We start from the raw sequence: 26,179 nt of genomic DNA, 5'->3' as shown, positions 1-26,179 counted from the left end.
TTTACAACCTCCTTTCTCCATCGACAATGGCTCACTGCCCAGGACGCCATTGTGACAGGGGGCAGCATAAAAACAATTTATGTTGCCCCAATTACACGCCATGCAACGCTCCTGTGGACTGAATGGTGTCAGGTCAGCTGCTTAGAATCTAAACAATGTGGTGTAGAACAATATTCAGTGTAGAATATTGAACTTGACGGTTCTACACTAAACCAATATTCTTTAAAAGACTACGGATGTACATCAAACCTTCATTCTGCTTTTGAAATCACAATCAGGAGCATTTCCTACGAACATTAATCCTAACAATGTAAATTAAAGAAGAAAATAGTGAAGGCATGAAATGCTAAACTCTTTAATTAGTCTAAAAGTATGCACCTTCACTTTTGCTTAACATCCTGATATGTTTGTCAAATTTAAATGAGAATCCAACATGATTGAAAGATATACATCATCTGTAAATCAAAATGATTTACAGATTACAACCTGTGAGTTGTCTCTTTAAATAAAGCCCGATAAATTGATTCACCGACTGGCTCAATGTTTTTAGATTTATGTGATAATTCCTCATTGTCCTTCGGATTTTATTTGTATTTTGTTATTTTACAAGATGCAACCTCAAAAGGTAAATAAATAAACATTTTTATTTGCAGTTACTGAGAGGCATGACTTTCAAACTGTGCCCCAGCATATTCAAAGTTGTCTTAAAACTGGTGCAATGTCATTAACTGTTCTCAAAATTTGGAAACTTGGATTAAAATATTAAAAGATGATAACTAATTTTCATATATTCTAAAAATAAATGTACCATTCTTTTTGTGAAGCCATCTACAGACCAAGACTTGAACTTTCGGGTACATACGTAGTTTGTTTATTTACAATGACTTCTTGGCATTTATGATAACATATTGTTCACAATTTACAAGATATAATTTACACCACTCGATCTGCTATAATTGATCTCAATATAACAATCAATCTTAAGATTAGATTAGATCTAAGTTTAGATCTGATGCTTCTAGAGTAACATCTGTCATCTCAAACAATAAAGCTGATTTATACCGTACCGAATGGCTTCTGTTTTCTCATTTTAGCTCTTAACAGATCCTATCCACCGCTCCCTACCACTGCATGTTCTCCTACAACATGTGATTACCAGCCCCCTCCACACACACATCATGAAACCAACACACAAATATCACAAAATAAGCGAGAATAAACATTTAAAGTACAACCAACAATATGATAGGAACATCCATCCATCCATGAGATTTAAAAAAAAAGCATAGATAAAACCTACATTGTCTGCGACAGACTGGTGACCTGTCCAAGGTGAACCCCTCCTCTCGCCCGGAACGTAGTTGGAGGTAGGCACCAGCAACCCTCCCGATCCCATTAGGGACAAGGGTGAACAGAAAATGGATGGATGGATGGAAACCTACATTGTTGCCTTAGTATTGAGGGCCAAAAGCTTGCTCATGTTTTTATTTCGCGCATAAAGTAAGTATCTTAAACTTTCGTATACAAAACTTTTTTTCAAATATACAACAAAAGTTTACGTCCAGGCTATGTTTATTCTTCAGGCAAATGACCCAAATCAGATTTTTATTTATTTATTTTTTGTGGGGTTAAGTTATGCTGACCTGAGTGTTCACATTTATTGCAAATAAATGTGAACACTTAGATCTTGCCCATAACTAATTTGAGCCACTTAGAAACATATTTCACTGACTCAAATTTCCAAAAATGTATTTTATGTATTTATTTGTCTCTATATTTACTTTTACTGTTACTGTTAACATGATATAATGTCATCTACGTTACTTGATTTTAAGATATTTGTTTAATAAAAGAAGTTGCTGTGAGGTCTATGTAGTGTGGTTTGTTAGAATTTGATTTATTTATTTTTTTGACAAAACTTTATTGTAGATACAACCAAAAAGGATTTGATATAGGTTTTTCTGTGTGGTGTAAAATATAAATTAGCCAATTTTCTGTATTTATTGGAACGTGTTTTATAGCACACATATGGATTATACAAAAAATACATTTAAATCTTTATGGGCTCCTGAAAAAGACTTTATAACATATAAACAACGTTGTTGTTTAATTAAAACACTATTTTTGATTACTTATGGAGGATTTTTTTCCCTCCAAGCAGCGAGACGGACACATTTCTCCGCTACACCCGGACGTAGCACGGATGTGATTTGACGCCGTACCGGCTCCTCTTCCGGTCTCTTTTCCCACAGCCACTGGGCGAAAATGGTGAGTAGTAACGTTGACAAAGACAAATCTTTTAACATCTGTTCAATCAAACGTTTATTTGAGACAAACTGACACTTTTCTGACGGCGTATAAGTAAAGGCACCTTTTAGTTAACGTATTTATAAGACAAATCAAATCGTTTCATGAAATTATAGTGGGTTTCTGCAGCATCTGTGTAGCATTTTTCGCTAGCGTTAGCGTCTAAGTGTTGTACCCAAAGCGAGGAGATTAAATTAAGAAGAACGACGTGGAATAACTTGCTATGCGGATTTTAATTCAGTTTAGAAAGTTTTGTATAAATACTAAGCATGTGTTAAATTAACTTGTGGGGTGGCTAATCGTTTGTGCCGAGTCTTTAGTAAGCCCTTAATTCATTGCCGGTATAAGTTTGTGAAAATTGGACACTAGACGTCTGTTTATAGAGGAGACTGACGCTTGTTTTTATTATAAACAAGTCATTTAAGATTAGTGTTGAATCACAACCAACTGTCTGCGTGATAAAGTCTTGTCGATGATGTTACCAAGCAAATGTCTGAACCAATGACTTTCTATGATTCATTTATTTGTACTGAGACAAGACATTCCTCGATTTTAACGTTACTTTTTAAGTTTTTAAAGAATATGACTCTAACCTCTCTGATCGCTTCGTCCTCCTCAGACCAAGGGAACATCATCATTCGGTAAGCGCCGGAACAAGACGCACACCCTGTGCCGTCGTTGTGGAGCCAAGGCCTATCATCTGCAGAAGTCTTCCTGCGGCAAGTGTGGCTACCCCGAGAAGCGCAAGAGAAAGTGTAAGTTGTGTAGGATATATTGTATATCCCATGTTGGGGATATTTTAGCTTAAACTTCACTTACTTAATAGGTAGTTTCTGTGTATCTCAAGGATTTCTTTTTTTTTTTTTTAACAACGTGGGATCTTATTTTGATTCTAGACAACTGGAGCGCTAAGGCTAAGAGGAGGAACACCACTGGAACCGGCCGTCTGAGGCACCTGAAGGTTGTCTACCGCAGATTCAGGTGAGGAGCGCCAGTGGGGGAAAAATGCATGTTCAATTTAGATCACAGTAAGAAAACAAGTGATTTTGTTGTGGGGGAAAAAGTAACGAGATGTCTGATTAAAACATAGTTTCCTGTGTTTAAACACAAGACATTTAGCTTCCTCTGCGTTCCTCACTTCAATTAGAGCTAAAGTATCTTAATAAGTGTGTGGAAATGCAAAAAAAAAAAGATGACTAATGATAATAATAATTAAAAAAAGAAGTTGGCCCAATGAGACTTGGATATTAGGAAAAAGTTCACTGACAGTGTTTTGTTGACATCACAAATTGTTGGGTTGGAGAAACACTGTCAAACTGAAACCAATTGCAAACACTGGGGGTTGTTGATATTCCCTGCAGGAGATATAAGCAAGATTCCTCCCGCTAACTTTTAATTCACAGAAAGGTTAAGACTTGCATACAAGTAGACACTGTTGCATGGTTTTATTCATTATAACATAAACGTTAAACCAGAATTTTGGGATATTAGGCAGGATTTCTAACCATATTGTTTACGTCTTTCGAGTTTGGTTTTAGTGAAAACGTTCTAAGCAAAAACTTTGATATAAACGGTTTTAACTAAACAAATTTGTTTCCTTAAGGGGATGTAGGAGTTTTTCCTAGTTTACCCAGGGATGGCTCTAAACTAAATATCCGAGGGGAAATGATCATACAGGTAGACTGCAAGGAGGGTTTATCTATTTACTTTAGTCATAAACACAAAACATCTGCCATTCATCTAGAAATCCCACTTCCATTTAAAGTTTGACATGCAGCATAATTTAGTATGGTGCTCTCCACTTTACCACCGTATTAGAAATGCCACATACTATTTGTGGAAAGGGGAATCTGATTATCCATTTAAGACAAAAAGATTCACTCCTGGGAAAACTTGATGCTGAACTTCATGACTTTTGATGGAGAAATAAACAATATTTAGATTAGGAAAAAAAAAATTTGAATTCCCTTTAGAGAAGAACAACATTTTATTTTCATATGCACAATTGTTAATTGCTTTAAATATCTTGCAGATTTAAAATATACATATATATATTAGTTCATTTAAGTATTGGTAATTTATAAGCAACTTGTCCTTTTTAGTAAAAAATCTTATTTGCTGCTAATTGAACTTTAGAAGATTAACAACATATTATAGCTGTCTGGCAAAACAAAACATTTATTTCCAAATATTTAACTTCAGGAAATTGCGAGGGAAAATTTCTGTGTAAGTCATGTCAATAGTTAGTCATAGTTTTATACTTTTGACTAAAAATGGAGGATTATTTTGTTAAAGCAACATTAATCTAGGAGGCAATTACAGCAATTGGAGAAAGTCACAGTTAACACAGTTAACAGCTTGTGTCAAAGGAGTTTCTGAGTCTCTGTCCACTTCGGTTTCCTTCTTATCCTTTGAGGACATAAAAAAAAGTACAAACTAACTAACGGTTTACAGATGGAACTTCTCCAACATTGTGGCGCCTACATCTTACATACATCAAAGCAAAGTTGATGGGTTTTTTTTCCTAAGGCAGAAAGGAGGAAACTTCATCTATTCTCCTTTGGGTTCAACTTGCATGTTCAAAAGTGTAAGTCAACAGTGTAGGTCAGCGACCCCAAAACAAACGCAGCTCTACAGTGGTCAGGCATCTCCTGCTGCATTCTTCAAGAGGTAGATAATTTGTTACACAGAAACTACAGTTAGTATCACGGCAAACTATGACCTTTAATGCATTGAATATATAGAATATACATGAGTAGAATAATAAAAATATTCAAACCCTTGATGAAATAAGTTATTAATAACCCATGTTAACAATTGTTTTTGCAAGGAAGTGAAGCTATTTGAATTTTCATCATTCATTACCTAATTATCCTGAAGGGGCGGGGCTAACCTGACAGTCTGTGTGACATTAGATCATGTATGTTAATTTACCCTAAGCATGCTGTATCAGTCTTGTTGGTTGTTTTGCAGCAAGATCACCCCTGTTTTTAAAGGAAATGGTGCCTGACATTTTTATTATTATTATTTTGAAGTAGGAATAACAAATGTCCTTAATTATCAACCTTTACAAACTGACACACCTGAACAGTAACCAGTATCATGAGTTTAAGTTAATGTCAAATGGCTTTAACTTTGTTTTTTTAATTATTATTATTTTGCAGGAATGGTTTCCGGGAAGGCACTACCCCCAAACCCAGACGTGCTGCAGTGGCCGCCTCCAGCTCATCCTAAATGACACATTTTTGGTTTAATAAATGTGATGATAAATTTGAGTTTCAGTGTTGTGTCTTTTTCCTCTTTTAACTGGGGTCAGACGGACAGGGGGTGAATCGGTTTGAGGCCAGAACTTTGTGCTTGTTGGTGGGTGGCCCAGTTGTATCTGGTTTTCAGATTCTGATTTAGGCTTACTTTATTTGGATTTGTCTGCAAAGTATTTCTCCAGGAGACAGCCAGTGCTTTTTAGAAGATAAGAAGTTCCTGTATCAGTGCTTCTCAGTAATCATTTCAAGGATTACACGTTGTAGAGGGAACAAACACAGATTTTAAATGTCCTAATCTTTAAATTCTTTGAGCATAGTGATAATTAGTCTGATTGCAAATATAAGCCAACACCAATTTGTTTCAAAGTTGGTAATGGGATTAAACCCAAATGCTTGATGTTATACTGCTGCATTTAGTATGTATTCTTTTTTCACATTAAAGATAAATTATTGTCTTTAATGAAAAGGTAAATTCAATTTTAAGGTCTGAATTCTTAAAAATCTGTTTCTGTATTTCACCTCCATGCAGAACACTTTCATTGATCCTATGTTTATATAATTAGCTTATGAAATGTACCCTTTTAAATTGAAAATATAAGTGGTCTTAGTTAAAAATCTCAAATGTCTGTGCTAAAAGTACAATTAAAGTCTTGTCTGTTAACACTTTAAAGTTGAGCAAAATAGCATTTATAATGAGGCCTTTGTACTCCATATTTATTATAATTGTAGATGTACAATTATAGTAAAGCTCTAAATATGAATTTAAATCTCATCTGGCAAAAATAAAGCATGTTGACAGTTTACTGATAACATCCTTGAAAGGTTTCTGTAGTTTAGTTTTTGACTGTGGATCTCAAGTAAAGTCATCCGTTTATGAATTGAGCTGTTTCCATTTGGTTGCTGGACACAGAATTTGTTTTGCACAACAGTCAACAGTTTATGCAGCCAGCAGCAGCTTTTGGGCAGAAATTGCTTCAACACGCAGAGAAAACATCCCTGCTCTGCTGAGCTGAGGACGTTGAGTCTGCATTTTGCTCTTCCATATCTGCCTGGGATGAATTTCCTTCAGGTTGAGGCAGTAGCCATGTTTATGCAATTAGGAAAAATCCAGCTGGGAGATTATTTTTTTGGGGATGGGGGGGAAGCTATGAAACAAGTAAATATTTATAAAGCACCAAACAATGCTGAAACGTCTCCGAAGATGACCGTCTGTTTACAAGTGAATCAAATGATTTAATTTTATGAGTAAGGCTGGGAAATGTCAGCGGAGGCGTCCATATAAAGAAAAGCAACTTTCCTCCAAAGTGACCTAACATTAGGTCAAGTAAAGAAAAACCAGATGTGTTACTTGAAACGGGAAACTAACAGATCACACATAAAGATGCTAATGGTTTTCCAACAAATGTAAATATTTTATCTGTTGAGAGCTGGCAAGCTGACCTCTAACATCGGTCTGGTTTCAGTCACAGATAAGCCCAGCAGCATTTTCCAACATTCCTCTGCATACTGGTGCCTGGTTTCTCTGTTTTACACAACCAGCCCACTCCTCCCCCTCTGGCAAAGTAGTGCTTCTGGCCAGCCTCTAGTTTCGAGTTGTTCCCATTACTTACACTGCAATCTATTTTATTGTCTTGCTGGTAGATTGCTGAAGTGATTACAATTGCCAAACTTTAAGGTATAAGTTCAAGGTAAAACTTTATGTTTTTGGTGTCTACGTGCACTTAGTTGATGTAAGGATAGTGAATAATTGAGAAAATGTTTGTAAAAGTGCAATAAATGGGAATCTAAAAAAAACCAAAACTTTATTGCGTTATTGGGCAATGAATAATTTGCCAGAAAGAAGGGTTGAGACTCATTACATCCCACCAGCAGGAGGCAATAAAGAGCGGTTCCCTGCGGCCACCGTTCAGTCTCTTTTTTTCCCCATCTGATGGGAGGTGGTGGGACAGCAGTTCTCAGAAATAGGAGGCAACCTGTTGGGACAGCTCGTCCAGTTGCTCTCTCTCCGTCCTTCAGCTGCTGAATGACTCTCAGCCCGCCTGCTGGATTATTGCACTTCTCCTGCTGTTCTACACATTGGAATGACATCCTCCTGAACTGAGGCTGCTGTAATGAGAGGTAAGCGTATGCAGCTGCAGCCCCTGTTTGTGCCCCTCTTGTATCAGCATGTACTAGGAGCTCAAATTATGGTCAGTGTAGTTATTAGCTCTATGGTTGCCATGTGTTGAGTTGTTAAAACTGATTTAATCCTTCCTTTCTCTCTCTCTCTCTCCAAAGCCTCTATCCTTGGATCACTTTGTGCTCTCCTCTTGCTCCTGCAGGAGCCCGGATGCCGGGGAGATGAGGTTACAACCAGCACAGGTGGGTAGGAGGTTAGTGGGTTAGAACCCGCGCTGTTAGTCTCAGAGGAACTGGGCAACGAGGCAGGAAAACACATGTGGAGTTTAAAGCGAAGCTCTTGTTTTTGTGATCCCTCTTGGTTTAGTTAGTTCGTAATCTGAACGTCATCCCGCACAGATTAGGCTGGTGTGGGAGTATCAGACATTCCTGGAGCCAAGAAAACAAAGGCATGTCTTGGCAGGAAGAGTCCTGGTGTTTTACCGAGCATCAGATGCAGTTGCCTGTGCAAGTTTGACACGATTTTCTTATTGAGCTTCTAAGTAAGATACAAACCAAAAAGGGGGAAAAGTTCTGGTGTTATAATTATCGCCGTTGAATAATATCTGTTCAAAAGTCAACTAAGTGGATAATTCTGAAATTAAAGTAAGCATGATCCTGGTGCTATTTCAAAATATCATATGCGAAGATGGTCACTGAGAAAATGTTGGTTTCGTGGATAGTTTCATTTTCTTTTAAAAGTTGGCATCAAAAACAAAGTAAAACAAAAAAAAAATCTTTTTTAGCATCTTTTTTTATCATCATTTGTTTCGCCCTGACTTCATTTGATGTGATTCAGTCCCTAAGCAGAATCACTGCTTTAGGAATTATGGAATGTTTAAATGACAGATGCTGCCAAGCAAATCAATCCCATGGGAAATTCTGACGCCTATTCTCTTAAAATCTTCTAAGTAAACAAATTAATCAATAAAATACCACAGGCCAAATAGTCATAAATCTGAATTTCATGCCTCCAAGCACAATTTCAGCTTTTAGCAAACATTCGTAGTTGGGGGGGGGGATTCCAAGTATTTGTTCATCTTAGACTTTTTCCAGCCCATCTTGCACAGACACATCCCCCTGTCACGCTCTGTCTGCCATCTCACTCTGAATCATTTTACCTGTTACGCATTTCTCATCTTCTTCCTAATCTGATTCCTTCATCTGTCATGCGTTGTCTGATGCGTTTCTTTCCAGATGAAATTGCAGCGTCACTGTTTTTGCCCTTAAACGGAGCAGCTCATCTCAGAAGACTCTGTCTGACTCTGTTCATTTCAAGTGAAACTGAACCGAGATTTGAACCTTTGTTGACCCGAGAAATCAGATAGTCTTGGTTTGAGCTTAGATAGTTGTCAGGTGTGATTCCTGGTTCTGATAAGGCTCAGAGAAAGGAGTCTCTTATAAAAACCACCTTCACAGAACAGACGTTCAAGTGTTTGGATATTTCATGGTTCACCATCCATCTCTCCCTGTGAGCATATCTGCAGATTCTTGCAGTGCTTCAGACAATGATTTATAAAAGTTTCTGTCATCCCTCAACAAGACTGTGTGAACTAGTCAATTTATGCCACAGAACCAGAACCCCTCCTCTTGATTTCTCACCTTTCTTCTGTCCACAGACAAACAATGGTCTTTTCATGTGGGTTGTGTTATGCGCCGTCTGCTTCACTTGACTTGTAAAAAAGGAAAGTTAGTGATTATTCCAAAGTGTGTGTTATCTACCGCTAACGTTAACTCTTCCATCAATACGCAGCTTGTTTGAAAGCACCGACTGATAACAGTAGGAAGCTGTTAGATAACGCAGTCTGGGTGTCGCCGCCACTGCAGCTCACTAATCAACTCACTGTGTTGATATTGTTGGATTAAAAAGAAAACTAAAATCAATTTTGTTTCATGCGTGGGAAAGTTGTGTACTGTTCCAAGGCAGTTCTGCAAGAGTGAGAGTGAGTGGGCAAATGTTTGGCTGCTGCTTTGATGTTGAGTAAACCAAGTAAACAGAAAAAAGAAAGAAACATTATAACTTACAGTGGAATGAAGTGTTCATATCACCTAAACTTTTTTTTTTTTATAGAATACAAATGTATGCCACGTTTCATATTTTTATTTGCCAAAAAAAAAAAAAAACTTAAAAAATGATAAATCCTTTTCATTCAATTTCATGCATACTCTCCAGTCCCAGAAGTTTGTGGTTGTAAAGTAATATATGTAAGGCTGTCGTCCACCTGCAGAGTGAGGGAACATTTTCAGCTATCAACCTCTGCACTTTTCTCACCATAAAAACTTTTTCTCATCGTCTAAATGGTAGAACTTTGGTTTAGAGGTCCATAAATTACAACTGATTTGAATTCATGTTAAATGAAACCCAGGCATGATTAAATTGTTTGGAAAGTTTACTGTTTGGCTTAAATAAACACCAGGAGAATAAGTCACGTAGTTTTATAACATTGTTTAGCAGACGCTCTGTAGTTAGTTTGTCACAGTTTATCATTTTCTTCTCTGTTTGCGGTTGTCGGACACGATGTGTAAGAAACGGTCTACAAACCCCTAAACCAAATAAATATGCTGTCTTAGATCAAACTAACTTCTGATCGCTGCATCCAGTTTTCATCTTGTATACTATTTTTCTGCCACTCCTTTCATATTGTCTATTCATTAGAAATGAATGACGTTTTCCCGTGGAAATAGTCTTGGCTTTAAAGTTCATGTTTGCTCAAAGGAAAGCACTGATGAGCAAATATCAGAAAAATCCCACTAGAACAGCTGGACTTTATTTACACTTAATTAGATTCTGTAACGTTGACGGCATGTGTGTAAGAATGAATCCTGGAATAGATTCAAAGGGTGGTCCAACAAAGTATTACTTGTGTGACCAGTTTACTGCAGCTTTTAAAATTGTTTGTACGTCTTTTCTCATTAGTTTTTTTGTTCAATAATGCAGTCTCAGAATGGAAAGATTTTTGAAATCATTTATGTTGGTTTATGGTGTTACAAAATCTTGGCCCTTTTGCCAGTAGTGTGTCCAAGGGTCTGCTTATAACCACTGAGTGATCCACCTTCTTTTTTATGACCAGATGGCAGAGTTTTTAACTCAGGTTTTCCTCCTGTTTTCCACAGTGAACCCATGCTGTTACTTCCCATGTCAGCACTGGAGCGTCTGTGTGCGCTACGGCGAGGACAAGTACGAGTGTGACTGCACTCACACTGGATACTACGGAGAAAACTGCACCGTCCGTGAGTCGGCTCATCTTCAAAAGTCCTCCTCTCATTTCCTCCTTTGTTATTAGACTTCTCTGGAATTCAAGACCCCTGTTTTCTCCAAAAAGACACTTAAGGATCAAGATGGATTCTTGTTATATTGTGACAAAGCTCCCTGGCTCACGGAGTCGAAACCTTCTTGTCTAGACCAAATATTTGGGGAAAATCTGGTGAAACTCCCAGCCGGAGAGCAGCTGGATCAGAAGTTAATCTGTTTTCTTCTGCAGAGGCTTCTACTCTGCTGGTCTGAACTGGTCTGCTTCTCATTTCCAGGAAACAGTCACCCTGCTGCGGTCTGCAATCAGAGGTTATACAAACTCTGAGACTGACAAATATTTAAATTGCAACAATTACTTTTTATGATATTGGGGGCGTGGGGGAGGACTGAGAGGGAAGTGAGGAAGGAAAAGGCCAGCGGAGTTGAACATGAGCCGGCTGAGAGGAACTGGGTGTGAACGTCGGCATAGCTTTTTTTTTTTTTCATGGTCCTTAATGTTTACGGGAATCCTGGCCCATTCTCCCTCAAAAAACTGGTGGAGTCATGTTTGCAAGAGTCATTAGTTGCATATACCATTTTTACAGCAATATTTTTATAGAGTGTTCATCCTTTATAATGTGATTTTTTTTATGAAGAGCATCACACACACACACACAGTGGAGAACGGATACTGTCACACCCCTTACTTTGTATTTGACAAGGGAGGGATAGGAACTTCCAATCTTTTTCCTCCAGATGTAGCGGCTGTCATTATGGCCCAGCACTCAATACTCTCTGTCTGTCAAACAGGAAGACTTTAGCCTGACTTCAAAAAGGAAAAATTATGATGTGGCATTTTATACAGTGTATGCAAGTATCTTGTTTCAGCTACAGTATGTTACAAATCTCAGCACATGATCAAGGGTTTGGACAACAGCAGACATGCAGGAAATAAAGTTTTGAGGGTTTTTTTATGTCACATTTTGTAAGTGTCTGACTTGGATCATTATTTCATTATTATTTGTAGAGAAGAGACAGACTCTACATTGATGCTTTTTAATAAGGAGAGCACCTCAGCATCGGACACTCTGTGCCGCCCGATGCAGAACGCTAAAAGAAAATCTTTTGGCTTATGTTCCCTGGATTCCAAGTTGGTAGATAAGTTTAATTCTTGTAGCAAAGTAAACTCCTTATAAAGCGCAGGATTCCTGTAAGTTTACATTTTGGTGCTTAAGAGCCCTTGGGAAAACATGCCCAATGTTGATCTTGTGGTTTAAAGGCGTTTTATCTTTTTGACAGAAAAATCCTGGATTCAGGTTTTGTAGCTCAGTAATGAAAATGAGCTACCATGTCGTTAAACCCAGTTTATGAACTCGGTGAATACAGAGATGTGGGTGGCCTCAGCTTACAAAGGCCCCTGATGGGCTATGACATAATGACTCAGCTACGTAAAGTACGGTACATTTCCTCTCCACCTTCCCAGTGGTTCTCATTTCCACTAAAAAATAATAAAAAGTGGGTTTTCTTCCTCGCCATAGCTGAATTTTGGACCCGGGTGCGTCGGTTCCTCAGGCCCAGTCCAGACGTGGTGCACTACATTCTGACCCATTTCCACTGGCTGTGGGACATCATCAACAACACGTTCTTACGGAACGTCCTCATGCGGCTGGTTCTGACGGGTCAGATGATCGTCGAGACAAATTCACTGGGGTCACGCAGACACAGTGTTTATTTATGCGAACTCTCTTCCTTTTATCAACAGCGAGGGCCAGCCTGATCCCCAGTCCTCCCACGTTCAATTCAAAATATAACTACCTCAGCTGGGAGTCCTACTACAACCTCAGCTATTACACCAGGATCCTGCCACCTGTTCCTGAGGACTGCCCCACACCCCTAGGGGTCAAAGGTGAGGTCTGAGGTGCTGAGGACTGTCAGTAGGAGTCTTATTTTTAATTTTACATGCACGCTGTTAAGTTGTTACACGTGTTCTTTGAGTTTGAGCTGATTGGACCATCAGGAAACATTTAATTAGTAATTGTGGGACATGACATGTTGGAACATTTCTCACCGTTCTTTCATCAAGAGGGGAAGAAAAGAGGACAAGGCATTCGAGTACAGCAGAGTTGTGATCAGGAAATTGCCATATAAAAGTTTCTGCTGGTCTAAACTTGTACATATCAAGAGCGATATTTGGAAAGTTTAAAACATCTGGCTTTACACAAAGTGAGGGGTTGTAACAGTTCAGCTGGAAAACAGATAAATGTGTCAAGGAAAAGGCCAGGCTGTGTAGATGTGCACACTATTGAACTAATATTCATTTTCAGCATCTTGTGTTCTTATTATTTTAAATTTGACTAATTGGAAATAAAATTCAGCTGTTCTCGTAGAATTTTTAAAAATATATATATTTTACCCTGTTTGCATCCTTTGGCTGAAACTGTATCTTGCAGAGATTTAACAAAGGATCTGAACAATTGTTTTCAGCAAAGTTGGACATTGAGATTTAGAGGAAAAAGTGGGACAACAGTGACGTAACAAAAACTGGATACTTTTGAGAAAATTTTTTAAGGTGGCTGAAGTTATGAATAGCTCCAAATATCAGTCAGTTTTAACCCCAAACCTAAAGGAGGCCGATTTCACAAGTTTGTGTTCGGATGTGTGCCTGTAGAAAATAAAAAGCATAGATTCACAAGAGAAAAAATAAGGTTAAAATTAAAGGATCATGCATAGAAGTCTCTGAATGAAAGATGTCTTCACAATCTGACCTATTTGGAGAACTTTTGCAAGGTAAAATGAGCAAATACTGTCAAATCTAGATAGAAAAGCAGATGAGACTCCTAAAGGTTATTTAATAAAGAAGTTGTTTAAGGGTGTTTGCATGTGTGCAACCAGATTATTGCAACTTTTTAGTAATTGTTCATAATGGAAGACTGATTGTTTTTTTTCTTTCCATTGTGTCGCATTACATTTTGAAATGAGTTATCTCATTTTTAAAAACTCTTTGCCATTTTACCTGCAGTGTCAACACTTTGGAGGACGATTTCATGTACCAGCCTATGAATGTATTGTGTGTGGCGAAGTGTTTTTATTTTTCTTTTTTTTTCATTTCATTCAGGCAAAAATGGCCTCCCTGACCCTGAGGTTTTGGTTGAGAAGCTGCTGAAAAGAAGGACATTCAGGCCTGACCCTCAGGGCTCCAATATCATGTTTGCTTTCTTCGCTCAGCACTTCACCCACCAGTTCTTCAAGACCTACAACCGGATGGGTCTGGGCTTCACCAAGGCTCTGTCACACGGGGTCAGTCTGCGAAAAATAACAAACCTTTCAGAAAAGATAAAAATAAAGAACCATAAAAGTATTTTGATCAGATCTTGGTGTTGTGAACGAGCACGCTATGAACCTCTAAATTCGTGTTTTATCTTGTTACTCATGCAGGTGGATGCAGGCCACATTTATGGAGACAACCTGAAACGTCAGCACAACCTCCGGCTTTTGAAAGATGGAAAGCTGAAGTATCAGGTGAGACATGCAGAGTAAGCTTTGACAAATGGAACAAGATCAGAACAGAAAATAATCATTTTTCATCAAACCCACAAGATAATGTTGTGTCTTTTAACACAGTCAGGGCAGTGTTTTCATTTTCTATTTGTCAAAAATAATTTAACCTGATTCTTGGCCAAGAACAACTGAAGAAAAACGTGCTGAACAATGGTCATGTTGCCAGAAACAGGGAAGCTAATTACCAACCATGTTTCATGTCATAATTAATTCCTGTCTTTCTCCATCAGTTGCTCGATGGAGAAATGTACCCGCCCTCTGTAGTTGATGCTCCCATCAGGATGAGCTACCCTCCCGGGGTCCCGGCAGAGAGACAGATGGCCATTGGTCAGGAGGTTTTCGGGCTCCTTCCTGGTTTGGGTTTGTACGCCACCCTGTGGCTCAGGGAGCACAACAGAGTCTGTGACGTCCTGAAAGCAGAGCATCCCACCTGGGACGATGAGCAGCTTTTCCAGACGGCCCGCCTTATCATCATCGGTGAGCTCGACACTTTGGAAAACATGTTTATTCTAGATTCTGCATGTAGAATTTGCCCCTTATTCCTTGAATGACATGGATGTGAACCCTTTTGGTAATTATTTATTGTTGGTGTGATTAGCTCAGAATGATCAGTAAGAAACACAGACTGTGGATTTTGTTTGTAGGGTTCCATCATGCGCACACCGCCCTAAAACGATGGCAGGGTCGCCTCTTAGCGGTAAAACATTCATTTTCAGACTCTGTTGCTGGGAATAGATGTTCCCACCTTTCATTCACAGACTTTAAATGCATCGGCTCTTGCCTACAGGCAGCTTTCTGTGGATTTAGCAGAGACTGAAACACCTTTACTGCTCCTGGGTGAGAATCAAGCAGCGAGCAGGATGTGCTTGTTCAGCAGTTTTGTTTTTTTCCTCCAACCCTGGTCTTGAAGGCGTATCGCCCTGCATGTTTTATGCATTTTCCTGCTCCAGCACACCTGATTTCAATTTATGTCTGATTAACATGCTTTTCAGAACTGCAATCATCTGAATCGGGCGTGTTAAAGCAGGAAATATTTAAAACATGCAGGGCAGCATGCTCTGAGGACCAGCTTGGGGAAACACTATTTTAGAGGATTTTATTTTTTCATTTTATCTGCTTTTGTTGTCGGTTTTCACAGTGAATGTACAAATGAAATAGAAGATTTCAAACACATAGAGCTACTACATTAAATACAAAGCGCAGAATTTGTCACGAACATTACCGTCTGTCTAATTCCCAGGCGAGACCATACGGATCGTGATAGAGGAGTACGTGCAGCACCTGAGCGGCTACCTGCTGCAGCTCAAGTTCGATCCCACCCTCCTCTTCCACTCCCACTTCCAGTACGGGAACCGCATCGCGCTGGAATTCAGCCAGCTCTACCACTGGCACCCGCTGATGCCCGACACCTTCCACATCAACGGAGACGAGCTGACGTACGCGCAGTTCCTCTTCAACACTTCGGTCCTGACGCACTACGGCGTGGAGAAACTGGTTGATGCCTTCTCCCGGCAAGCTGCCGGCCAGGTAACGACGATCTGAGGGAAACATCTGCAAGCTCTGAGTAGTTGATTAAGGCTTTATGTTTGACTGAACAGATTTAAACAGTTTCTCTTGACCACATCGCATAAGAATAAAAAGTTATTTTTATTTTTTGCATTATGTTTCTAAGCTCCTGTTTTTCTGCAAAAAACATCCTTTGGTTGTTTGTAGTGGTTATAAACGGCGTGTAGCATTTTAGTTTACCTGCTTTTGTGGGACAGCAAGTCTTGCAAGCAACTGAGGTGCTGTTGGACATTCATTCATTGTTTTCTGTTTTGCTGCATTATTACTAATAATATGTTGACATAAAGTGTAAAACAAATAAAAATAAAAGGTTGAAAAAGTTGTTTTACTTTGTTGGACACTTCCCAAAGTAAGCCTCTTAAAAGACTCAAGAGGATGCCAGATCTCATACGTGTGGATCCTGGAATGTTCTCCTCTGCTCAAGAACAACAAAGCTAGAACGGTTTTGTATGATATGCGTCTCTGCATCTCACTCAATAATTTATTAGGCACAGATTATAACAAGTTGGACCGGACTTCAGGAGTGCCTCAAGCCTTTGTTCATCAAGGTGTCTAAAACAAAAAATCCCTTTGATATTTTGGAGTGGCTGCAGATTTGTCAACTGCACAAACATCGTCCATCCCATCACACCTTAAAAATCCTCTGTTGGATTAAGATCTGGTAACTGTGGAAACTCATCGTGATGTTAAGGAAACCAGCTGGAGATCGGTTTAGCTTGTGGGATGATGAACTGGAAGCAGCAATCAGCAGATAGATACAGCGTTGGATATAGGTTATAAACAATGTTGGTACTCCGGCGTCCCAAGAAAGGATTCCACAGTTTATTTCACCACCCCTCCTGCCTTATCAGTTAATATAAGACTAGTTGGATAATTGCTCTTTTTTGTTTACGCCAAATTCAGATGCTATCAGTAAAATGTTACGGTATCCAAATATGATTTGAATGATAAAGGCACTGATACCGTTCTACCAAGTGTTAGTATTTAAATGTAAGCTATGCATTGAAACGTATTTGGTTTTAAGGTGAACCAAATACTTAACTTAAATAATAAACAATAGAACTGGGTAAAACAAAAAATTTCACTGAGAAATATTTCAGATTTTGTTCTTAGTTTTATTTATTTATTTATTTAAAGGAAAAACAATGCACAATAAATGTCTTGCAAGAAATAACTAAGCAACTCATTTATAATTGTACACGTTTCTAATATTCTTCATTTGCAGATTGGTGGAGGCCACAACATAAACCCAATTGTCTCCAAAGTCGCCGTGGGAACGATAAAGGAGTCTCGCAAGCTCCGTATCCAGCCTTTCAACGAGTACAGGAAGCGTTTTAACCTCAAGCCATACACATCATTCAGAGACTTCACCGGTAAGACAGACGGCTGTTGTGAAACCCATGAAACTCCAAGTACAGACTACCTGGAACTAGACTTGCAGCTTCTGTGAAAACACACACAACCGTTGTTGAGTAAAAGGCTGTTGACCTACAAAAGGTAGCAATAGGAGAGATGAACCGTTGGGATCTTATACTGTGATTTGCCATAAAAATCATTTGGAGACATTTTGTCTTCATTTCAAATAGTTCCAGAAACAAGGAAGATTTGTGGCTGAAAAAAACTCTGGCCACCATTGTCAGGGTCCAAAATATTTGAGGGTGCATAACACAACAGTGTTCTCTTTGAGAGGCCAGAAAAGGCCAGACTTAGAGCAGCAGCGCTCCTGATTTCATGTCTGAAAGAGTGTTTGGTGCTGCAATGCTCAGAGCACCAATGCCACACATGCAGCTTTGAAATTTTGCTTATGGGGAAAGGCCAGGAATAGCACATAAAACAAGTGCAGTGGAGCATCTGCCTTGCTGCTAAATGCGCCGGTAATATTATAGCCTGGCAACAAATCAAACCAGGTTTGAGTTTCTTCTATGCATCATATTTTGGGAAGGGTTGAAGAAAATCAGTCTTCATTTAATGTTGGTGGCCGGATTTGGGATTTGTTCCTGTGCAAAGGAGTTTTTCTATGATTGTGTTGCCCTTACAGCTTTTTATTGTACTCCTCAAACACATTCAGTCAGATTACAACTGGAAGTCGTGATGCTAACTTGTAAAGTAGAAAGAAAATTATGCATTATTTTTAAAATCTTATGCAAATAAAGCAAAGCTGACTGTCTTTTTTTATGTATGCATCAGCTTTCCAAACCTCGATTTTTCCTCTTTCTTCTTTTCATAATTGCTCAACTTCAGTCAAATTGAATGAAGAGTAACTCTGTTTTTTTCTCGATAGTTTTTCAATTGGATTTGCGTCTGGACTTTGACTAGGGCATTCTAGCACATGATTGTCCTTTAAACTAAACTATTTCAGGGCATCTTCTTCTGTACCCTTCTGAAGCGTTATATATTATGCTGATCTGCCACCTTAACATTCGCATATCTGTCAGATTGATACATTTACTCATCTTCCTTCTACTGTACTATCAGTGTAAATTCTTTTTCTCACTTCTGGTTCTTTTTTGCAGATAACGAAGAGATAGCCAGCACCCTAGAGGAGCTCTACGGCGACATCGACGCTCTCGAATTTTACCCAGGGTTACTGCTGGAGAAGACTCGACCAGGGGCGATTTTTGGAGAAAGCATGGTGGAAATGGGTGCCCCCTTTTCCCTCAAAGGCCTCCTGGGTAACCCCATATGTTCCCCAGGATACTGGAAGCCCAGCACATTCGGAGGCAAAGTCGGCTTCGACATCGTGAACTCGGCCACTCTGAAGAAGCTGGTGTGCCTGAACTCCCGGACGTGTCCCTACGTGGCGTTCCACGTTCCAGCAGAGGAGAAACCAGTCAGGAAAGAACAAAGCACTGAGCTATGACCAAGTGCAGATCCCCGGGGAGGTTGTGTTTTTTTTTTTTTCCACCAGGTGGCTGCACAAAGCGAGCAAAGCTATTTGCTTGGAGAAAACAGCAGTGCTTGTTTTAGCAGCACTGCAGATTGTTACAGAGCCCAGTGCTCTGTGTGAAATCCAACTCTCCTGTTATTAAACTCGCTTGCAGTGTGTCCCACACTTGAACGATCGCATCAACGAGGAGCCGAACATGTGTGTTTTATTAAAAACACTGACTACAGACTGAAAAGTTGCTGAAGTTTGGACCGTCCGGTAAAACAGATGTGTATTTGTTGGTAAATAGCTTATTTTGGAATAAAACTATAGTCACATGCTGTCCTGCTTTCAATTAATAAAGATAGGAAGGTGACATTCTGTCCACTTCCATTTACTGAAAGCACTGAATCAGTATTTATTCTGGCCTGCAGTCGTGATGGGAACGGAAACCTCACACAATAATGGTGCACCGTGGGTAATGGTTTAATGATTAATCATATTAAACATCAGCACCACATTAAAGAATGGAAAACTAACATTTTAGGAAACCATTTGGGATAAATAAAGGTCTTTAGAGACAAATTGATTGATTGAAATCTTAAGACAACACATGCTCATTTTTACAGGATGTTTTTCTAACATGGCTGAAACTGTTTTGTTTTGTCTTAATGGGAGGCTGAGTCAACACAAATCTTGTTACTGGCACCCTGCGCCTTTTGTAAGAACATATAAAGGAAATTACGATCTGGATGTAAAAGTTGGCAAATTTGCTGCTGACTGCAGTGATTGTAGTTAACGTTGCAAGTAGCTCATGTTTTGGATTCCTACGCAGACGAGTGAAGCCTGGAACTTGATTTAAGCGTTTCCAGGTCTGGAGAAGTGTAGATAAAGAAAAGTATATAAATAGAGAGAGGGAGAAAAAAAATATTTGTATTCAAGACCATCTCATTGTCAAAAATTTGTCTTTCAATGTATCCTCTCATCCATCTCCCTTCTTTCCTGTCTTATCTCCTTACTTCCTTTCGTGTTTCCCTTTTTCCTTTGTTTATTCATTCCTTTTTCTTTTCTTATTTTTCTATCCTTCATTCACTCCCTCCTTTTTACCATGCCTACTTACTTCCTTTCTCTGTCGTCTTCTTACCTTCTTCATTCCTCTTTTATTGTTTTTCCTTTTCTTCCTTTGTTCTGACCTGTTTCTTTTTTTTTTCTTTCTGCCTTTCTCACCCTCTTTCTTTATTCATTTATTACTTTCTTCTGTCCATCTGTTTTTAGTTTTCATTTCTATTTTCCCTTGTATTTTTCTTTTATAGCCGGGACACTTTAGAAATATGTGTCCTAAATTAATTCTATCCTTTGTATTTGTACTTTTAGCATAAGAGTAGTAAGAGGTCTGAAAATATCCACGTAGAAGAGTTTATGGTCACATTGCCCTCTGGGGGTGAAAGCTCTAACTACATGTAAAGGCTTGCAGCAAATTTTCATCCCACAACGTCACCCGTGTTGCCTTCATGTACTTCCAGTAAAGTCTAAAGGAAATGCAATTAAACAGTTTTTATTGTTTTGCTTTACTATAGTGGGAACATCTAATAGAGCCTGTCTCAAATGTTCTGTGGAAAGTTATAGAAAATGTGTTCAAGAGTAAACTTTTGTGGACTTTTGTGAGAGTAAAATGAACTTTTAATAAATTGTGTCAGCAAGCAAAAAAAAAAAAAAAGAAGCTGTTTCAATCGTCCCATGTGACCTGATAGAAGTTATGTCTATAAATTTAATTCTTTCTTGAAACCCCTGACATTGGCAGCATTGTCTTTCACAATGAATGACCTTTGGAACAAGACCTTTGTCTTTGGAACAAAGATAGACATAAAAATTGAAGACCTCACCCCCGTCCTCCCATTCCAACCCAAAGCAGAATGCAACATTTTTGGAAACCAAATGAAAGTGGAAAATTTTGAGTGTTATAGTCTGTTAGCTGAGTTCTGATAAATATTAAATCCACTTCCTTTGACATAAATCTGTTTGCTAAAAAATGTAATATGACTCTTCATAAACATGACATGAAATGTGTATTTCTGGAAGAAATAAATCTTGACTGATGTTGACTTGTTGCAGCCCTAGTCCTAATGTGGAGAAAACTAAACAGCTTTCTGACTGGCAGTGAGATATTCTCCCTCTGAGCTTCTAATCACACAAACTCGAAGTCTGTCTCTTTTCAGACTCCATTATTTCATTGTGTATTTGCTTCCTTTATTTGTTTGTAAAAGGAATGAGCATAACTTTTTTTCTCATAATGTTGCAAAGAAACAATCCATTACAGCGAGGACCAGACACACTGCCTACGCAAGTTTCCACTATAGCTTTGCTTGCCGCCAGTGCAGGGCTTGCACAGAAATTACTTCATGCAAGTTTGCATGTATCTTTACACACAGGTCAGGGAGTGAAAGATTTGTGATTTCACATTAAAAGCTTTTGAAATAAATAATACTGAACTGTAGAAGAAATAACGGACAAAAATATCCCACAACGAGGAAATAGCAAAGTTTGTGAAAACTAATACTCGTCCAGTCTCAAACTATTGGCCATGAATACACAATTACAACAAACGTCTGCCTCTGTTGTGTGTTTGAACATAATATTCATATTCACCAAGTCTCCCTAAATGCATCATTGGAAGGGGGCGTGGCCTGTGCGAGCTAACCTAAACAGATTACAGAGTGAACAGACTAAGCGGCGCTATTTTAAAGCGGTTTCTGGTTATATTTTTAGGTAAGTTATAAATAAGCAGCTTCACCAGTTTTGTAACTATGTAGAATTTCAATTACATTAAAGAAATTCAGCTGGTTGTTTCCTTTGAGCCCAACATATGAAAGCTAGCTAGTTTCTTGGCAGTGCTAATAAAGCTAAGTTCACTTTCCTCCGAAGAACACCGTGTTCGGCCTGTTTCCAACATAGAATAGTTGAAATAAAACAATTTAATATATATTCTTTATAGAGAGTTATACTTTTACATTAAAAAGAAGTAGACTGGGTTACTGGGTTGGCTATTATGTCGGCATCGGCAGGTTTGTTTAAGGCCTCAAAGCTACTGTATACACGTATCGCACATACTCCATAGAAATCTAGAGATGTTGTTGTTCTTGGTTTGGCTAAATGTAGTAAGCGTAAAAAGACATAAATAAATAAATAAATATATATATATATATATATATATATATATATATATATATATATATATATATATATATGTGAGAGGGATTTGTCAACAATGACTTCCTTCTGTTCTCTCCATCTGTTTCCCCGATCAGCGTTAAATGAGCTGACGCGCTGCTGATGTCCTACTTTCCAAATAGTCACCTTCTATTGTCGTCTGAACGCTTGTATGTCTGTTACTCTGGATTACCGTAGAGCATAATTGACGCACTTTTATGAAAAGTGTTGTCAATTAGCACAGGAATTAGTCCACCAGGGCCTGATCTTGTTTCATATGTGGTGTGTTTTCAGAGCTGAGCCGCTGCCATGACTACTCTGGATGACAAGTTGCTGGGCGAGAAGCTGCAGTACTACTACAGCAGCAGTGAGGATGAAGGCAGTGACAACGACGATGAAGATGGGGAGAGGAAGACCATCCGGGACGCGGGCGCCACCGATCCAGACATAGAGTACAGTGCAGACGGAAGTGCTGTCAACACAGGTAACAAAATGATGGGATTTTTGTCTTATTCGTCGTGCTGCTTTATCAGTGGACTTACATACATCTGAACTTTTTCCCTTTTACTCAACCCACCTCAAAGTATCGCTTTTAAGTATCGCTCTGCAAACCAGGAACAAAAAAGGCTTTTGAAAGCAATCAGTCTATTGTATTTTGGAGGATACATTACTGCTACACTTCTCAGATTTGTATTTGTAAAAAATGATTTTAAAATCCCAATAAAATGCATTGTAGTGTGTGGTTGTACTGCGACAAAATGTGACAACAATTCAAGAGGTACGGATACTTTTGTAAGCTCTGTGCCTCTGAGCATTAAAAATAAATGACAAGATGGATTTATTGATTTTATTTTATTTTTTTCTAATGTTCTGTTTCAGGGCCAAAGGGAGTCATCAACGACTGGAGGAAGTACAAGCAGCTGGAGGTGGAACAAAAACAGGAGCAGAAGAAAGAGATGGAGAGACTGATAAAGAAGCTGTCGATGACGTGCCGCTCCGATCTGGACCTAAAAAATGACAAAGACGAGGAGAAGAAGCTGCAGGACAAAATTAAAAGCAAAGTAAGTAGGAAAGAGCTGGATTCAGTTTATTTCATAAATCATTGAAGTAAATGAGACTCCTAAATCTAGCTGGAATAGTTAAAGTGCAAGGAAATCATTAAGGAAAGCCAGCCTGCTTAAGAAAGTTAGGATTTGGTCGTATTTTCTTTTCCTGACGTCTCGATGGTTGACACAGTTAACTAAACCAAACACGCCGCTAAGAATCGTTTTATTTACTTTAATTCAATGTTAAATGATCTATCCTCTTCTCGGCTTTGTCTCGCTCCACAGATGACCATGCAGGAGTACAACATGCTCCAGGAGGACGAGGACGACGAAGACTTCCTCCAGCAGTACCGCATGCAGCGCATCGAAGAGATGCGCCGCCAGCTCTGCCGCGGGAAGCGCTTCGAGCGGGTGCAGGAGCTCGGCAGCGGTGAGGAGTTCCTGGAGGCGCTGGACAAGGAGGACAAGAGCACGTTGATCATGATCCACATCTACGAGCCGGAGATCCCGGGCTGCGACGCCATGAGCGGCAGCCTGCTGTGCCTGGCGCACGAGTATCCTCTGGTGAAGTTCTGCTGCGTGCGCAGCTCGGCCATCAGCATCAGCGCTCTGTTCCGGGAGAGCGCTCTGCCCGCGCTGCTCGTCTACAAAGGAGGGGACCTGATCGGTAACTTCGTGCGGCTCACCGATCAGCTCGGGGAGGACTTCTTCGCCGTGGACCTGGAGGCGCTCCTGCAGGAGTACGGCCTGCTGCCGGAGAAGCCCGCCACGGTCCCAAAGACACTGCGCAACGGAGCCATCATTCAGAGCAACGCAAGCGACGAGGACTCGGACCTTGAAATAGACTAGGCCTCCAAATATCTGATACTCTGCTTGGTAAAGTCGCATGGACCATTTCTATTTATTTATGTGAAGCCCTTGTTAGAGATTCCCCCCCAGCACCAAAGCTAAAAAAAAACAAAAAAAAACAAAAGTAGGAGAAGTCATTCACTTCATGTCATTCCATTCTGAATATTTGGATGAGGGTAAATGTCTTTTATGATCATAGTTTAAAACACAACAAAAGTTCTGCTGTTGCTGTACATACGGTTCACTTCTTTCCTCAAGCTCTGTCGACCGTTTGTGTTTTGTGTTCAACACATTCCACTGCGCTCTTCATGTCTTATCATCCATGTTTCACTCTTGTGAATATCGAACCTTCACCTCCAGACTGACCTTTTTAGTTTTGTAACTTTTATATGTGCTGTACCCTCAAATAAACTGCAGCATGTTTCAAATCACCCCCCGCCCCCCTTTTTTTTTTCCATTTAGTCATTTTTTAAAAACAAGTGGCTAAGACCACAAAGCTGTTGAAGGAAAGTGCAAGTTGAAAGTTGCATTAATTAGTAAACTGATGTGCGGTGGCAGCCTGAAACACAAACCCAGCTGTGCTTGCGGCTCTACAGAAACCATCCTACTAGAAAATGTGAGCATTGGAAAAGAAAAGTAGCATTGTTGCCGTTTCGTAACCCTGTAACCCTATAGGTAATGCTCTGCTAATGGCTGGACTTGTGGAAGGCCAAAATGGCCCTCGTCTGGCTAAAAAGTCAAGCAAAAAAACAATTTGTGACTTGGGACGCCGTGAAATACGGATAAAATCCATTTAAAAACGCCTCTATGCTGTCTGGTCTCTGTGGATTCCATGGATCCTCTGTGTGTTTCGGCTCCATCAGCAAATAATTTTCTTGCTTCTTTAAGGTTACCCGTATTTCAGTAGAGATAAACGTAGCACAAGCAGGCATAAACAAACTATTCCTGGAGCCACAGAATTTTTATCGGATTAACATTTTCATTGCTCTTGCAATTTTGGCTTAAAATGAATGTGTGCCTACAGAGTGGTGTTTTGATTGAAAAAAAAAAATGACCTATTCGTCATTTTATTCTTACACCAGAAAATATAATCATGTTAGATTAAAAAAAAAAAAATCAAAACAAAACATTTTCCCAGACATAAAGCAACACACAAATTAGACAACATGGCTTTAGTGTTTTTTGGGGGGGTTTTTAATACAGTTAACCAAAAATATTTTAAAACAATTTATAGTTTAGGGCTGCACAGTGGTGCAGTTTGTAGTGCCACTGTGCTTCTTGCAGCAAGAAGGTCCTGGGTTCGATTCCCGGCCCGGGGTCTTTCTGCATGGAGTTTGCATGTTCTCCCTGTGCATGCGTGGGTTCTCTCCGGGTTCTCCGGCTTCCTCCCACAGTCCAAAAACATGACTAGCAGATTAATTTATCTCTCTAAATTCTCCCTAGGTGTGTGTGTGAATGGTTCTTTGTCCTGTATGTATCTGTGTTGCCCTGCGACAGCCTGGTGACCTGTCCAGAGTGAACCCGGCCCCTCACCTGAAACGTTCGATGGAGATAGACACCAGCATCCTTCGTGACCCCTCTAAGGGACAATGGTGTAAGAAAATGGATGGATTTATTGTTTAAGCACTGGTGTTATCTTTAAGCTTTTATAGCCATAGTTTTGAGGGTGGAATTACACTAAATCAAATTTTTTTAGCTTTACTCTCACCAACCGCATGGTCTTCCCAACCACCTCAGAGCTGCAGTCTCCATGCCAAGCTTCTGCCTCACAGAGCACCCCTTCTCTGCAACATACAACTCAGCTCCTTAAGACTAGCGGCAGTAGCAATTAGCAAACACTGTGCATCTGCTGACTTCAACATGTGAACTAGTTGTCAGGGCAACGCTCCTAAGAACGATGGAAAAGGCATAATGAAGGAGTGGAAGCTTCTTAAAGAGACAAATGCCCAATTTAAAAGTCAGATTTCTTTTAAGTTATGCTTAGTATATGCAGCATTTTTAAATCTGAAGGTAACAGCTTCTTGATTGTGCTGTAAAATGCATAATACTGTCTATTTAATCAATAGCTAAAGTACTTTGCTAAACTTTTTTCATATTACAACTGCAATTTTCAATGTTTGTTGGACTT

At 39.3% G+C, this 26,179-nt stretch overlaps 2 protein-coding genes and 1 non-coding gene across 3 annotated transcripts; all 3 read left to right on the top strand.

Annotated features, from left to right (window-relative positions):
* Positions 1-2,151: 2,151 nt before the first annotated feature.
* Positions 2,152-5,582, top strand: rpl37 (ribosomal protein L37). The gene is made up of 4 exons (XM_044143993.1): positions 2,152-2,268; positions 2,927-3,062; positions 3,204-3,288; positions 5,472-5,582. The coding sequence occupies exons 1-4, from the start codon at positions 2,266-2,268 to the stop codon at positions 5,539-5,541; spliced, it is 294 nt and encodes a 97-aa protein (XP_043999928.1). The 5' UTR covers positions 2,152-2,265; the 3' UTR covers positions 5,542-5,582.
* On the top strand, positions 2,771-2,848 carry LOC122819778. Its single transcript, XR_006368668.1, has one exon. It is a non-coding gene; the product is annotated as a small nucleolar RNA SNORD72 (small nucleolar RNA).
* Positions 5,583-7,482: 1,900 nt separating the features above from the next.
* Positions 7,483-24,482, top strand: pdcl (phosducin-like). Its single transcript, XM_044096183.1, has 14 exons — positions 7,483-7,688; positions 7,848-7,931; positions 10,842-10,958; positions 12,498-12,638; positions 12,722-12,865; positions 14,075-14,256; positions 14,395-14,478; positions 14,748-14,994; positions 15,758-16,044; positions 17,309-17,456; positions 18,597-18,940; positions 22,457-22,640; positions 23,036-23,217; positions 23,488-24,482. Exons 1-14 carry the CDS (start codon positions 7,682-7,684, stop codon positions 24,049-24,051), a joined length of 2,715 nt encoding a protein of 904 aa, XP_043952118.1. The 5' UTR covers positions 7,483-7,681; the 3' UTR covers positions 24,052-24,482.
* Positions 24,483-26,179: the final 1,697 nt, after the last annotated feature.

Source organism: Gambusia affinis, linkage group LG17, assembly GCF_019740435.1.
Source record: "Gambusia affinis linkage group LG17, SWU_Gaff_1.0, whole genome shotgun sequence".
Taxonomy (NCBI): Eukaryota; Metazoa; Chordata; class Actinopteri; order Cyprinodontiformes; family Poeciliidae; genus Gambusia; species Gambusia affinis.
Note: the sequence above shows the minus strand (reverse complement) of the source record. Positions and strands in the feature narration are given on the sequence as shown.